The 14,550-nt window shown below is 52.7% G+C and overlaps 1 protein-coding gene across 1 annotated transcript; it reads right to left on the reverse strand.

The window, feature by feature from the left end:
- Positions 1-8,847: 8,847 nt before the first annotated feature.
- Positions 8,848-9,780, reverse strand: LOC139603737 (olfactory receptor 14A16-like). The gene has a single exon (XM_071454632.1). It carries the CDS (start codon positions 9,778-9,780, stop codon positions 8,848-8,850), a length of 933 nt encoding a protein of 310 aa, XP_071310733.1.
- Positions 9,781-14,550: the final 4,770 nt, after the last annotated feature.

Here is a 14,550-nt window from a genome sequence, read left to right on the forward strand (position 1 = left end):
GTGGATTCCCACACTGAACACAAGTTCAGCTATTTTAAATCAAATGCTCACTGATGTAGATAGTACTAAACATGGCACACTGCAAAATAGAGCTGCTATAGATTTTTTGCTGTTAGCACATGGGCACGGGTGTGAGGATTTTGAAGGAATGTGTTGTATGAATCTCTCTGGCCAGTCTACATCCATTCACAGGAAACTCAAACAACTACAAGACAACATGAAGAAATTGACTCTGAATGATTGGGGCTTGGATGAATGGTTTGAGGGATGAGGAATAACTGGATGATTGAAGGATACCTTAAAGGGAGCTTTGTTATTACTAGTAGTTATTATTATATTGCTTTGAGCTATTCCATGCATAGTGAAATTGGTGACCCACTTGGTAGAAAATACAGTGAAAAGGGTTTGGCTGGTGCAAGAAGAAAAAGGGGGAGTTGTAGCAATGTATCTGAACAACTTAGGCCACACTGTGCACCAGCCATATTGCTTGTAGTTCTTCTTATCAGAGCCCTCTGGAATTCACCAAGGTTACTAAGACATAAACTGTGCTAAATGAAGAAAGAAAATGCTAAGAAACAGAATACCAAGACCACAAGAACTAGATAACAGAGGGCTGTGAGCCACCTGGACTGTAACCAATGACATACCCAGAGAAGTGAGTGCAGAACACTTGGACAAGAGAGAGGCACCAATGAAGAGCTGCGTGATCAGTGTGTGCAGTAGAATTAGGATGCATAAATAAGTGCATAATGTAAACAATCAATGGCTTCAGCTTAATGATATTGGTTAGTTGTATGGGAGTCCTGTTTTCCCACCAAGGGTTCCTGGGAAGGAGGGATGGTTCTTTTCCATAAAAAGGAAAGCACTGAGGCAGGAGCAGGAAACAAGTGACCCTTGCAGGCCTGGGGCCTCATGGCCTCCTTGTCCCTGCTCAGCAGCCTGGCAGGGGCCGCCCCATGCTCCTGCCCTTGGCATTGCACATCCCCACATGCCAGTGCCCATCCCGGCAAGAGCCCTGAGCAAGGAGGGAGGGACAGGATCTGCCTGGCCAGGCCCTGGGGCTCAGGCCTTGGCCCTTGGCATTCCTCAAACACATCCAGCTTTGCTCAGCACCAGAGACACCTTGGCCTTGTTTGTGCCCAGCTGTCATCACTGCCTGCAGTGTTCTGCTCTAACTGGAACCTGGGGACTCTTTCTCAGTCGTGTTCCTCAGTGGGATCCATTAAAACTTCAAGAAACTTCAGTGTTTCAATCTAAGTTTGAGTTCTTGAGAAGTTTTCTGAACACTCTCTCAGGGACTGAGTCTGATGTAAACAACACCAAAGCCCTGAGAGGGTCATTAAAGTTTTCCTAGTCCAGTGATGGAGAATATTTCAAAGAACTTGAAAGAAGTAAACATTTCATATTTTAAAGGATGTATTTTATTTTATTTCTCTTTAGAGCAGAGGTGATTGCAGCCTTCTGTGATTGAGATTGACCCAGGGTCTCTCCTCAGCAGCTCTGGCCTGCTCACAGAAGCTGTGCCTGGAGCTCTGACCCAGTGTGGACAACCTTGCTCCACATTGCCCAGCCCCATCCTGTCTGTCCTCACTCCCCTGGGACCTGCTGTGCTTGGAGAGCTGGCTGCACCCAGCCTAAGAGGGGTTTTCCCTTTTCCCATTTTTTGAAGCAATCTGAAACCCCTGAGTTTCCCCACTGCAAACAGACACACTGCTCAGGTGTGTGCCAGCCCAAGGTGCCACCAAAGCCACTGCAGAGCTGCCCTGGGCTGGCTGTGAGGGTGGATCATCAGCCCAAGCTGCACTGGGCCACTGCAAGGGGCTGTGGCCATGGGCACTGCACTGACCCCACTGCTGGGTTTGGCTGCCACGGCCACCGTGAGAAATTAAACTGTCCTTGGAAACACTGGGGAGGACTGGGACATACTGGGGAACACTGGGAACGCTGTGGGAGACACTGGGACATACTGGGAGTGACACTGGGGTGGGCTGGGAAAACCTGGGGACACGAGGAATGCTAAAGGGAGAATCTGGGTGGGCTAGGATGGACTGTGAGGGTGCACTGAGACAGACTGGGACATACTGGGAGATACTGGGACAAACAGGGGACACTGGTGCATCCTGTGGATGACATTGGGGGGAACTGGAAGGGACTGGGAATGAACTCAGGTGTATTGGCAGGGACTGGGCTGTACTGGGAGGGACTGGAGGGGCACTGGGGTTGTACTGATTTCAACTTGGGATGAAGTGGGCTTTACTGGGGTTATACTGGTCTGTACTGGGAGGGACTGAAGGAGGGTGAACTGGCTGTTCCCACCTCCACCGCATCCCATTTGTAATGGCTCCTGCCAATCACCAACAGCAGCCAACCAGCGCCAGGGATCAGGGCCTGGGGGCGGTGCCTAGGTGGACGCCATCTCTTTTTTTGCCTACAACTCCCGCAATGCCCCGCGGTCGAAAACAGCCCAATTGCAGCCGGGACTACAACTCCCGTCATGCCCCGCGCTGCACAGAACCCCGGGATCTCCCGCCATCTGTTCCATAAGTGTCCCCCAGACGCTCCAGGATCCCTCAGTGCCCCCTCAGCGCCCATTCGGGCCCCCCAAAAGCGTCCCCGGACCCCCTGAGTGCTCCCAACCCCACAGATGCCCGGTACAGCCACTGCTGGGAATTCATCTCCCCTCATCCCCCGCGGCCCCAGAGCCCTTCAGAACACAGTCCCGCGCCTAAAACTCCTGCCCTGCCCCGCGCCCTAAAGAACCTGATTAGAGCTCCCCGAGCTCCCCCCAGGGGCTCCCGAGCCGTTTACGTTCCCGCCGAGGACCTTAAGTCGCGGCTCGGACGCAAAAGTGTCCCCCAAGAGCCTTCCCGGACCCCCAAACATCGTGTTCAAACCACTTCCGGGACTACAGCTCCCATCATGCTCCGCGGCGCAGGAAAGCGCTATTCCAGCCGGGACTTCATCTCCCGTCATGCCCCGTGCCCCTCCGGGAGCCTCTGCAGCTGCGCCCAGAACTCCCGTGATGCTCCGCGGCCCCGTTAAACCGTATTAGGCCCGCGCCTACAATTCCCATCACCCCCCGCGCCCCAGAGAGCCACGTCAGCGCCCCCTAAGGGCCTGCCCCGACCCCGAAGGGCCCCAAATTCCCCTCCCTGACCTCCAAGGGCCCCCCTGGACCCCCAAGTGCTGCCCCGGACTCCGAACTGTCCCTCAGAATCCCTGAGTGCCCCGTCCAAGTTCCCACCGGCTCCCCCAAGTGTCCTCCAGACCCTCAAGTTCTCTCTGAATTCCCTCCCCAGACCCAAAACTTCCCCAAATGTGCCCAAGAAATGGCTCCAGGGACCCCGAAGTGGCCCCCCTTTGACCCTATCGGTGAAAAAGATAATAAAAATTATGCCAAAAGGACTACAAATATTACTATTTACTATAAAGCGGAAGAAATAAATAGCCTATAGAAATTGATTAATTGATGAAGGGAATTGTGTTCCTTAGAACCAATGACCAATAATTTTCTTGGTTGCTAAAAACGTATCAATTTTTTAATATAAATATAAAAATTAGGTAACAAAAATATTGTCTAATACTATCATACATTCGAATAATATTATAATAATTTATTATTAATACAATTTTATTTATAAGGAAAAATGCTTAAAATGCTTAAATTTGTTTTTTCTATGTTTGGATGCCAGTCCCAGGTGGGTGTTGTCAGACATGGTGACATGTGGGGTGAGGAGCAGGTTGTCCAAACAGGCTCAGCCTGCAAGGGGCTCATTCTTCTCCATGGCTAGACCTCCTGAGGAGACATTCACCATCAAGATCACCTGGTGAATGGTTCTGTCACCTCTTCTCTTAATTGAAAAGTAAAAAAATATTTCCTTGACTAAACCAAAAGCCATGATGTGCACTTTGGAATCTCCCTCCTGAACAGAACTCCAAACTGACTCCAAACACTGCACAAGGCCTGGAGACTCAAAGGCAATGGAAGGGAGACAAAGAGCTCCTGAGGGCTTTCTGTATTTTAATCATCCCCACGGTGGATTTGGGGCTGGGTCCAGGAGCCTCAGGAACGGAGAGAAGGATGAAGAAGCTGCTCAAGGAGTCAGCAGCAAAACTCCAAGTGCCTTGGAGCATGGCTGGGCCCCAGTGAGGGCAGGGAGGGCCAAAGGCTGCCCAGGGCCTGGTGAGAGCAGATCCTTGAGGCCAGGATTGCAGGGAGCCCAAGGCTCTGAGCAGGGAACTGCAATGCTGAGCAAGGCCTGGCTTGGCTGCAGGAAGCAGAAAGGCCAAGGCCTGAGCCCAGCCTGGGCCAGCAGGGCCTGTCCCTCACGGCTGCCTCGGGGCTCTTGGTGGGCCAGGGGGATGTGAGGGGCAGCAAGGACAAATGGCATCAACCTGCAGCCCCTGCCAGCCTCCCCAGGGAGGCCGAGGGAGAAACAAAGTGCAGCCCCTGCCAGGAAAGTTCCTCCTGTGGGGCCTCCAGAGGCGCTGCCCAAGCCCAGGGCACAAAGGCCTGGCTGCCTGTGGCCCTGCCAGCCCTGCCCAGCCCTTGGCCATCTGTCCTGCAGGCTGTGGCCCCTGGGCGTGCTGCTCCTCTGCCCTGGCCGGCTGCACTCGCCCATCTCGCTGTCCCCCAGCATTTCTCACCCAGCGTTTCTGTGCCCTCCCTGGGCTCCCTGCACCCAGCGCTGCCGGCTCCTGGCACACAGAGCCCGGCCATGGCCCAGCCTCACGCTGCCACACCTCCAGCACCAACATTCTGCCCTGCGAGGGACTTTGCTTTCTCCTCAGCTCCAGCCTGAACCTTCCAAGCTGCGCATTGAGGAGGTTTCCTGCAATTCCGACTGCCAAGGAAAGCTCTCTCTCCTGCTGGTCACAAACAGAGAAGGGCTGGAGGGAGATGTGGTGGTCAGAGGCTCCCTGGGACACAGTGACCATGAAATAATTGAGTTTTTACACATTCTGTGAAAAAAGAGGCATCAACAAATCTTCTGCACTGGACTTGTAAGAGCAGACTTCAGCCTATGAGGATGTAGATTTGGCAAGTACCAAATCAGGTGCTGATTTTTTAAAGTGAAACAGTCCTTTTAAAACAAAAGATTCCAGGAAGGATGGATGCCCTTCAAGAAAGAAATCTTGAAAGAGCAGGAACAGCCTGTCCCTTTGACCCAAAAAGTGAACTAGCAAGGAAAAGGACTGGCCTGGCTGGACATGGAGCATTTTCCAGGAACTCAAGGGAAAAAAGAGGGTGCATCATCTTTGCACAGAGGGGCAGGCAACTCAGGAAGTGTTTTAGGATGTTGTTACGTCATGCATGTCCCAGAGTGCAAGGCAAGATGGATTCTATTTGCCATCTCTATGGCAGTTTTCTTCTGTTAAGTGGGCAGTTTTCCTTATCTCTTCCATAACCACTCCTCCCTCCAGGGGTCATCTGCTGATAATGGGCCATTGAATGCCACTGCATGACTGATAAGAACTACAGCATCCCATTGGGAGATGCTCCGCCCAGAGGGAGGAGCCAAGCACTCCTACCTGGATATAATCTGAGTTTCTGGAACACCAGCACAGCTTCTCCTCTGGATTTCCCCGAGGAACAGCAGCTGCCTCTTCCACTGGATCTTCAGAGGAAGACTACACCTTTCTACAGGATCCCTACTCCAAGAGAACCACACCTGACACTCCAGGAGGGCTGCAGCCACAATTCCAATTGGACTGCTACCAACACCCTGACCCACAGGTGTCAGGTTGAGTTCTGACTCTGGCAGTGTTGTTTTGGTTTACTGCATTGTTTATTTTATCTTTTTATTTTCTTTCCTAATAAGGAACTGTTATTCCTGCTTCCATATTTTTGCCTGAGAGTCCCCTTAATTCAAAATTGATAACAATTTGGAGGGAAGGGATTTACATTTTCCATTTCAGGGGAGGCTCCTGCCTTCCTTTCCAGACACCTGTCATTCCAAACCAAGACAATGCAGAAAGAAAATTAGAGAGGTGAAAGCATAATAGTTGCTGGCCACTTCTTTGAAGAATATTAAAAATATTTTTTATGAATGCATTAATGGCAAAGGGGTGAAGAGGAACACCTCCATTCCTTATTGGGGGGATATGGTTACCAAAGCTGAGGAAAAGGCTGAGGTACTTAACCCCTTCTTTGCCTCAGTTTCCAACAATAAGTCAACTTGTCCTCAGGGCAAGTGTTCTCCTGAGCTGTAGATGGCACAGGCAGAAGAACAGCCCCCCTGTAATCCAAGAGGAAGCAGCTGGGGACCTGCTGAGCCACTCAGATGCTCACAGGTGTCTCTGGGAGCAGATGGGATCCATCCCAGGGGGATGAGGGAGCTGTGGATGAGCTCCCCAAGCTGCTCTCCATCATTTACCATCAGTGCTGGCTCAGCAGGGAGGTCCCAGAGCACTGGAGGTGCCAATGTGAGCCCATCCCCAGGAAGGGCTGGAAGGAGGAGCTGGGGAACTCCAGGCCTGTCAGCCTGACCTGGGTTCAGGTCAGGTTATGGAACAGATCACCCTGAGTGCCATCACAGGGCACCCACAGGATGGCCCAGGGATCAGAGCCAGCCAGCGTGGATTTCAATATCTGCACTGATGATCTGCATGAGGGGACTGAGTCCAGCATCAGCAAATCTGCAGATGACACCAAGCTGGGTGAGAGTGTGGATCTGCTGGAGGGTAGGAGGGCTCTGCAGAGGGACCTGGACAGGCTGGATCCAGGGCCCAAATCCAGCAAGGTGAGGTTGAACAAGACCAAGTGCTGGCTCCTGCACTTTGGCCACAACAACCCCTGCAGTGCTACAGGCTGGGGACAGAGTGGCTGGAGAGCAGCCAGGCAGAAAGGGACCTGGGGCACTGATGGACAGCAGGCTGGACATGAGGCAGCAGTGTGCCCAGGTGGGCAAGAAGGCCAATGGCTCCTGGCCTGGATCAGGAATGGTGTGGCCAGCAGGAGCAGGGCAGGGATTCTTGCCCTGCACTCGGCACTGGTGAGGCCACACCTCGAGTGCTGTGTCCAGTTCTGGGCCCCCAATTTAGGAAGGCCATGGAGGGGCTGGAGCTAGTCCAGAGAAGGGCAACAAGGCTGGTGAGGGGTCTGGAACACAAATCCTGTGAGGAGCGGCTGAGGGAGCTGCTGGGGTTGTTTATCCTGGAGAAGAGGAGGCTCAGGGAGACAAGGTGGTGTCAGGGCTCAGGTTGGACTTGATGATCTCCAAGGTCTTTTCCAACCTTGCTGATTCTGTGATTCTCTGGAACCACCCTTGGAGCAGGTGCAGGAGGAACCCTGGGCCTCCTCTTCAGAAGCTCCAGCAGCCCAGGTCCCTCAGCTTCTCCTGGCAGCCCCAAAGCCCATCCTGTCAGTCCTGCAGAGCCTCTGCAGCCCCTCCTCAGTGCCCAGAACAGGGAGCCCCAGAGGCAGACACAGCAGCCCAGATGTGCCCCCCTGGCCTGGGGTGGCTCTGGCAAGGGAGCAGCAGCAGGCACTGCAGGAGCCTGCAGACAATTCCTGCAGCACTTGTAGGATGATCCTGCTGCCCAAGGGACATTCCCATGGGGCCAAGTCAGGAACTGCAATGGGGAGTGGGGCCAGAGAGGAAAGGGCAACCAGGGATGGGCTGTTTGCAGGGGAAGGGAACAGTGATGGGCAATAGGAAGAAATCTGGATCAGGAAAGAGGAAAGAAAGCAAAGGTGAAGCCAAGGAAATGCTCAGGGCAGTTTGGGGGTGGCTGCCAGGCAGCCCTGGCTCTGAGCAACAGCGTCTGCAGTGGCACAGGAAACTCCCAGCTGATGGGAACAAACTTTCTGGCTGACTGCAGAGGCCAGGACAAAGCTGAGTGTTTTCCCTGGTGTCCCCCAGCCCTTGCTGGCCCCAGGGGCTGATGGCGTTTGTGCTCCCTCAGGTTCATGTCCCCACAGCAACAGCATGGGGGTGCTGGCCCTGCTGTGTGCAATGCAAACAGGGGCTGCTGAGGCAGTGCTGCCGTGTCTGTGCCTGCAAGGATGGGGCACCTGTGTGAGCTGGGGGAGAGGCCAGGGCTGCAGAGGGGGGATGTTGTTGGCAGCTGCATGAGGACGCTCTGGGACGCTGCCCTGGGCTGTGCAGCGCACTGGGCATGGATCAGCCCCTGCTCTGCTGCTCCTTCCCGTCTGCCCCAGGGCCCTTGCAGAGCCCCAGCCATGCTGTTTGCCCCCAGCCTGCCCACGGCCAGCCTGGGGCTGCTCACGGGGCTTTTCTGTGCTGAGCATTGGCCTGGCCGTGCTCTTGAGAGAGCCTGGGCAAGGAGCGTGGAGCCCCCAGGCCCTGGCCTGAGGCGTCAGCGCTGCCCCAGCAGTGCCCATGGCCTGTCCCTGCTGCAGCCCTGGCACTGCCACCCCCAGGGCTGTGCCCGGCCCCGAGAGCACTCAGGCCCTGCAGCAACACCAGGGCCACCAGGGCAGCGGGGCAGGGCCACGGCAGCAGCACTGGCAACACCAAGTGCTGCTGCTGCTGCTGGGCACAGCTGCTGGGCCAGCACTGATCTGCCCCAGCTCTGCACACAGACATTGCTGCTGCAGCTCCAGAGAACGCACAAAAGGGAAATCTCCAGGGGAAAACTTTGCTGGGAGATCCTTTATTCTGTCTAAAAGCCACTGAGAGCCCAGCTTCTCATTGGCACAACCTGCAGCCACAGTGAAGGTGGAGAGGAACAAAATGAGAAATGGCAGAAACAATGACTTTCCTTTGTTGAAATTTTAAAAAACTAAAACAAATAAAAAGGGAAGAACAAATTAACCACCAAACCCAAGTAGTATCAGACATTACTTTTATTACAAGTGATTGGCAGAAACCAGCCAGCAGTTTAATGTTTCCAAAAGCGTCCAGTCATCAGTGCCCACATGGAAGCCTTGAGCTCCTGGTTCCTCAGGCTGTAGATGAGGGGGTTCAGGGCTGGAGGCACCACTGAGTACAGAAGTGACACTGCCAGATCCAGGGATGGGGAGGAGATGGAGGGGGGCTTCAGGTAGGCAAAAATGCCAGTGCTGACAAACAGGGAGACCACGGCCAGGTGAGGGAGGCAGGTGGAAAAGGCTTTGTGCCGTCCCTGCTCAGAGGGGATCCTCAGCACAGCCCTGAAGATCTGCACATAGGAGAAAACAATGAACACAAAACAGCCAGAAACTACACAGACACCAACCACAACAATCCCAAGTTCCCTGAGTTTGGAGTGTGAGCAGGAGAGCTTGAGAATCTGGGGCACCTCACAGAAGAACTGGCCCAGGGCATTGCCATGGCACAGGGGCAGGGAAAATGTATTGGCTGTGTTCAGCAGAGCATTGAGAAAGCCACTGGCCCAGGCAGCTGCTGCCATGTGGGCACAAGCTCTGCTGCCCAGGAGGGTCCCGTAGTGCAGGGGTTTGCAGATGGACACGTAGCGGTCGTAGCACATGATGGTCAGGAGGGAAAATTCTGTTGACATAAAGAAAAGAAAAAAGAAAACCTGTGCAGCACATCCTGAGTAGGAGATGGTGCTGGAGTCCCAGAGGGAATTGTGCATGGCTTTGGGGACAGTGGTGCAGATGCAGCCCAGGTCGCTGAGGGCCAGGTTGAGCAGGAAGAAGAACATGGGCGTGTGCAGGTGGTGGCCGCAGGCTACGGCGCTGATGATGAGGCCGTTGCCCAGGAGGGCAGCCAGGGAGATGCCCAGCAAGAGGCAGAAGTGCAGGAGCTGCAGCTGCCGCGTGTCTGCCAATGCCAGCAGGAGGAAGTGCCTGATGGAGCTGCTGTTGGACATTCCTTCACTCTGGGCATGGTGGACTGTTGAAACAAGACATTGACAAGCTCTTTGAGTTAATCCTATGGGGTTGTTTTAGGAATTCCCTCAAAACTACTTCTCTACCTGTAAGGCCACTTCACTCAATATTTTTATTTTTGAGCATGGGTTTGTGCTGCTGAATTACTGCCTCATCTTCAGCATTGCTCTCAGGCTGAACCCCAGGGAAGCCCAGAGGGAAAACAGGGAACCTTGTGCCCCAGTGCAGTCAGAACTACTGGAACCACACAGGTGACATTTGATCATTACACCTCCCTCTAGTTCAGCATGATTGAAATTAAAATGTGCTTGAAAAATAAAGTGGAGTTTTTAAAGACTAGATTTCAAAAGTCAGTTTCTCTAAGCCCTTCTCTCTTTCCCTGTGCAGCTGGACAGGACGGGATACCAAGGGTTGGTCTGGCTCTCTGCTGCCTGGAGTTGTGCCTGATGGGAGCTGTTTCTCTCTATCCAATCCCTGTCCCTGCCAGTGCTGCCAGAGCCCAGCCCAGCCCTGGGGGCTCAGCTCTGCCCTGCAGACCCCTCCCAGCACAGGGTACTGCCCAGGGGCATCTCCCTGGCAGCAGGGCCTTAAGGGCAGGCCAGACAAACAGAGATGCTGCAAGCCAAGGTGCTGCTGCTGCTGTGTGTAGGGAGAGGAGGCTGAGGAGGCACTTTCTGAGGGAGATCTGAGGCCCATCTGCTGATGCCCAGGCTGACAGTGCAGGAGGCTCAGGGACACAGCCAAAGCTGACAGCCTCTTTACCTTCCCTTTAGGAGAAAGCTGAGAGCAGCCCTGGCCATGCAGCACCATCTCCAGAGCAGGAGGAATCTGCCCTGATGGGGGTGGCTCCTTGCACCTGGAACTTCTCCCCTGCAGCGTCCATGGGGAGCTGCCAGGCAGGCTGAGAGCTGCCCCTGGCAGGTGGCACATGCCCTGGGCTGGCCAAGAGCCCTGAGGGCTGCAGGAGCTGCTCTGCAGGACAGCCCTGGGCAGCCCTGGCTGCAGCCCCAGCTTCAGCCCCTGCAGCCGTCCCTGGCAGCAGGAGCCGTCCTGCCCTGTCCCTCTGACGGTGCCCAGGGCAGCCCCGCTGTGCAGCACATCCTCCTCCTCCTCCTCCTGCTCCTCCTGCTGCTCCTGTGCCACAGAGAAACTGGGAGAGTCCTCCTGACACATCCCCCGGGCTCTGGGGTGTGCCGGCTTCAGGAGATCCCTCCAGGAGCACAGGGGACATTGCCCTGCACCCACACACTCACCATGCACAGGGCTGTGAAGATCTTTCCCCAGGTGAAGTCTCAGCTCAATGTCTTCCCAATCCTGATTGCCTTCAGCCTGTCTCTGCCTGGCTCCTGTGCCCTCAGTGCCTGCAGGCAGAGCCCTCAGCCCTGCTGGGCTGGGAGAGGAGCTGGCCCTGGAAGAGCTGTTCCTTTAAAGCTCAGCAGCACAGACACAGCACAAGGACTTTAATGAGCCTCTTGGGGATTTGGGGTTGTTTACATCAGACTCAGTCCCTGAGAGAGTGATCAAAAAACTTCACAAGAATTCAAACTTAAATTGAAACACTGAAGTTTCTTGAAGTTTTAATGGGTTCCACTGAGGGCCAGAACTGAGAAAGTGTCCCCAGGTTCCAGTTAGAGCAGAACACTGGAGGCAGTGATGACAGCTGGGGACAAACAAGGCCAAGGTGTCTCTGGTGCTGAGCAAAGCTGGATGTGTTTGAGGAATGCCAAGGGCCAAGGCCTGAGCCCCAGGGCCTGGCCAGGCAGATCCTGTCCCTCCCTCCTTGCTCAGGGCTCTTGCCGGGATGGGCACTGGCATGTGGGGATGTGCAATGCCAAGGGCAGGAGCATGGGGCGGCCCCTGCCAGGCTGCTGAGCAGGGACAAGGAGGCCATGAGGCCCCAGGCCTGCAAGGGTCACTTGTCTCCTGCTCCTGCCTCAGTGCTTTCCTTTTTATGGAAAAGAACCATCCCTCCTTCCCAGGAACCCTTGCTGGGAAAACAGGACTCCCATACAACTAACCAATATCATTAAGCTGTAGCCACTGATTGTTTACATTATGCACTTATTTATGCATTCTAACTCTACTGCATACACTGATCACGCATCTCTTCATTGGTGCCTCTCTCTTGTCCAAGTGTTCTGCACTCACTTCTCTGGGTATGTGATTGGTTACAGTCCAGGTGGCTCACAGCCCTCTGTTATCTAGTTCTTGTCGTCTTGGCATTCTGTTTCTCAGCATTTTCTTTCTTCATTTAGCACAGTTTATGTCTTAGTAACCTTGGTGAATTCCAGAGGGCTCTGATAAGAAGAACTACAAGCAATAAGGCTGGTGCACAGTGTGGCCTAAGTTGTTCAGATACATTGCTACAACTCCCCCTTCTTCTTCTTGCACCAGCCAAACCCTTTTCACTGTATTTTCTACCAAGTGGGTCACCAATTTCACTATGCATGGAATAGAACAAAGCAATATAATAATAACTACTAGTAATAACAAAGCTCCCTTTAAGGTATCCTTCAATCATCCCGTTATTCCCCATCCCTCAAACCATTCATCCAAGCCCCAATCATTCAGAGTCAATTTCTTCATGTTGTCTTGTAGTTGTTTGAGTTTCCTGTGGATGGATGTAGACTGGCCAGAGAGATTCATACAACACATTCCTTCAAAATCCTCACACCCGTGCCCATGTGCTAACAGCAAAAAATCTATAGCAGCTCTATTTTGCAGTGTGCCATGTTTAGTACTATCTACATCAGTCAGCATTTGATTTAAAATAGCTGAACTTGTGTTCAGTGTGGGAATCCACAAAATCAGAGGGTTTTTGGGAAAGCTGCAAAAGGCAGGCCTCAGAGACAGTAGGACTCTGATTAGAGCTAAGCAGTAGCCATGAGATTGGTCAGCAGAAAAATTATTGAAAAAGTAGAAAAGCAAGGACAAATAGAACAATGGTCTGTGTATTAACGCTTGTCTAGAAAAACTCTCTAAGCTACAGAAAAGTTTTTCTAGCAAGAGATTAGGAAGTTTGAAGCTTACTAATGGAGCTCTGTGCATTGTGTTTTAAGGTTTACAAGTAGGTATTGTATTCAAAATAAGCAAGCATTGTTTTAACCAAAGCTACATGTGCTTATCGTGGTTGGATAGAACTACTGTCAATATGCTTTTGTTTTGTGGGATTGGTCAAAAAACTTTTAAAGTAAGTTGTAACATTGAGTTCTTTGTCTGCTGCCGAGGACACGAGCTGCTGGCATCTTCCCATTGTCATAACCATGTAATGAGACTGATGCTGGAAAATAAAACAGCTCAAGGCACGTTCCACAGCAGCCCCGTCCCGTTTGTGATTTGTAAACAGCCCGCGGCTCTCTCTATACAAGACAGACTGTGCAAAGTACTTTATGCTATGAATTTCATGAATTGCTCTCAAAAAGAACCAAAACCCCTGTTTTAAGGCTCTTTCATAACAACATGTACACACACCTCAAAGAAAGACCTCCAGTACTTGACCAGAATCATGAATCTAAAATTATTGAAGGGCCACACCCTCTCATTATGTGGGGGAGAGGATATGCTTGTGTTTCTACAGATACAGGACCCCCGTGGATTCCCAGAAGATTTATCAGTAGACCACAGATCTGAAGACGACCCCTCGAATGAACACAAAGTCAGCTCCCTCTCCCACCATGCCTCAGAAGCAGCTTTCTCTTGGAGATGAAGAAAAAAGAAATTCATATATCCAAACATTGTGGCAAGGACACTCATCGCACGTAGATACATCCCACTGATAACATCCATGTCAATCTCAAGTGCAGACACACCCCTGCCTTTTCCACCATCCCTCTACCAGTGACCCTTTATCCCTACCCCCTCCCTCTTTCCCCTCTTGAAACTGCTCCTTTTTCCCTCCCTCAAACTTCCCTTACAAAAGAGAAGGGCGTGATTGGGAGGAGTTGGGAAGAACTATAGGAGGAACTTAAAAATATTTAAGAATGTCTTAAAATAAGTCAACTAATGTTTGTTTGTACCATACACAAGTGAAAACTACCCAGTGGGAAAGAAGAAGTATGATTCTTTCTGTGACACCCTCCAGGGCACCCCACAGCAGTACCAGTGCCATCGTTGTCATCGTCTTTATCAGCGCCCTCATCTGTATCCAAGTGACCACCGGCTGGATCGTCCCTCAGCCAAAACAAAACATCTGGGTCACTTTGGCAAAGTCATTAAAGCAAGACAATCTTTGCATGGCCATTGGAAGCGTAGACGGTCCGCTCTTAACATGCCTGGTGGGAGTGCCCCTGTCACCAAACGACCGCCCGTATGTAGGTAAGAAACCCAACCCCATGGACACCTGGGACGAGTGGATGAAGATCCTCCCACACCATGTCTCCACAGGACTTGCTTTTCCAGGCCCAGGATGGTGTTCTGGGCAGTGGTGTGAGGCACAGGGTCAGTCTCCAGCCATCCCGTGGTGGCTTCCACCATGGTCAGCACGTAGCGCTTGCCCTGGCGTGTCTGGGGCAGTGGGATGGAGTCAATCTGCCAGGCCTCCCCATACTTGTACTTGGACCACCACCCACTGTACCACAGGGGCTTCACCTGCTGGGCCTGCTTGATGGCAGCACACGTCTCACAGTCATGGATAACCTGAGAAATACTGTCCATGGTTAGATCCACCCCTCGGGCTCGTGCCCACTTACAGGTGGCATCTCTGCCCTGATGACCTGAGGCATCATGGGCCCATTGAGCTGGGAACAACTCCC

This window comes from Agelaius tricolor, unplaced genomic scaffold (genome assembly GCF_023055355.1).
Source record: "Agelaius tricolor isolate 1412-34295 unplaced genomic scaffold, bAgeTri1.0.p SCAF_40, whole genome shotgun sequence".
NCBI classification, from domain to species: domain Eukaryota; kingdom Metazoa; phylum Chordata; class Aves; order Passeriformes; family Icteridae; genus Agelaius; species Agelaius tricolor.

Excerpts from the sequence above, each read along its gene's own strand:
- LOC139603737 (XM_071454632.1), bottom strand. The coding sequence starts at position 9,780 with ATGTCCAACAGCAGCTCCATCAGGCACTTCCTCCTGCTGGCATTGGCA.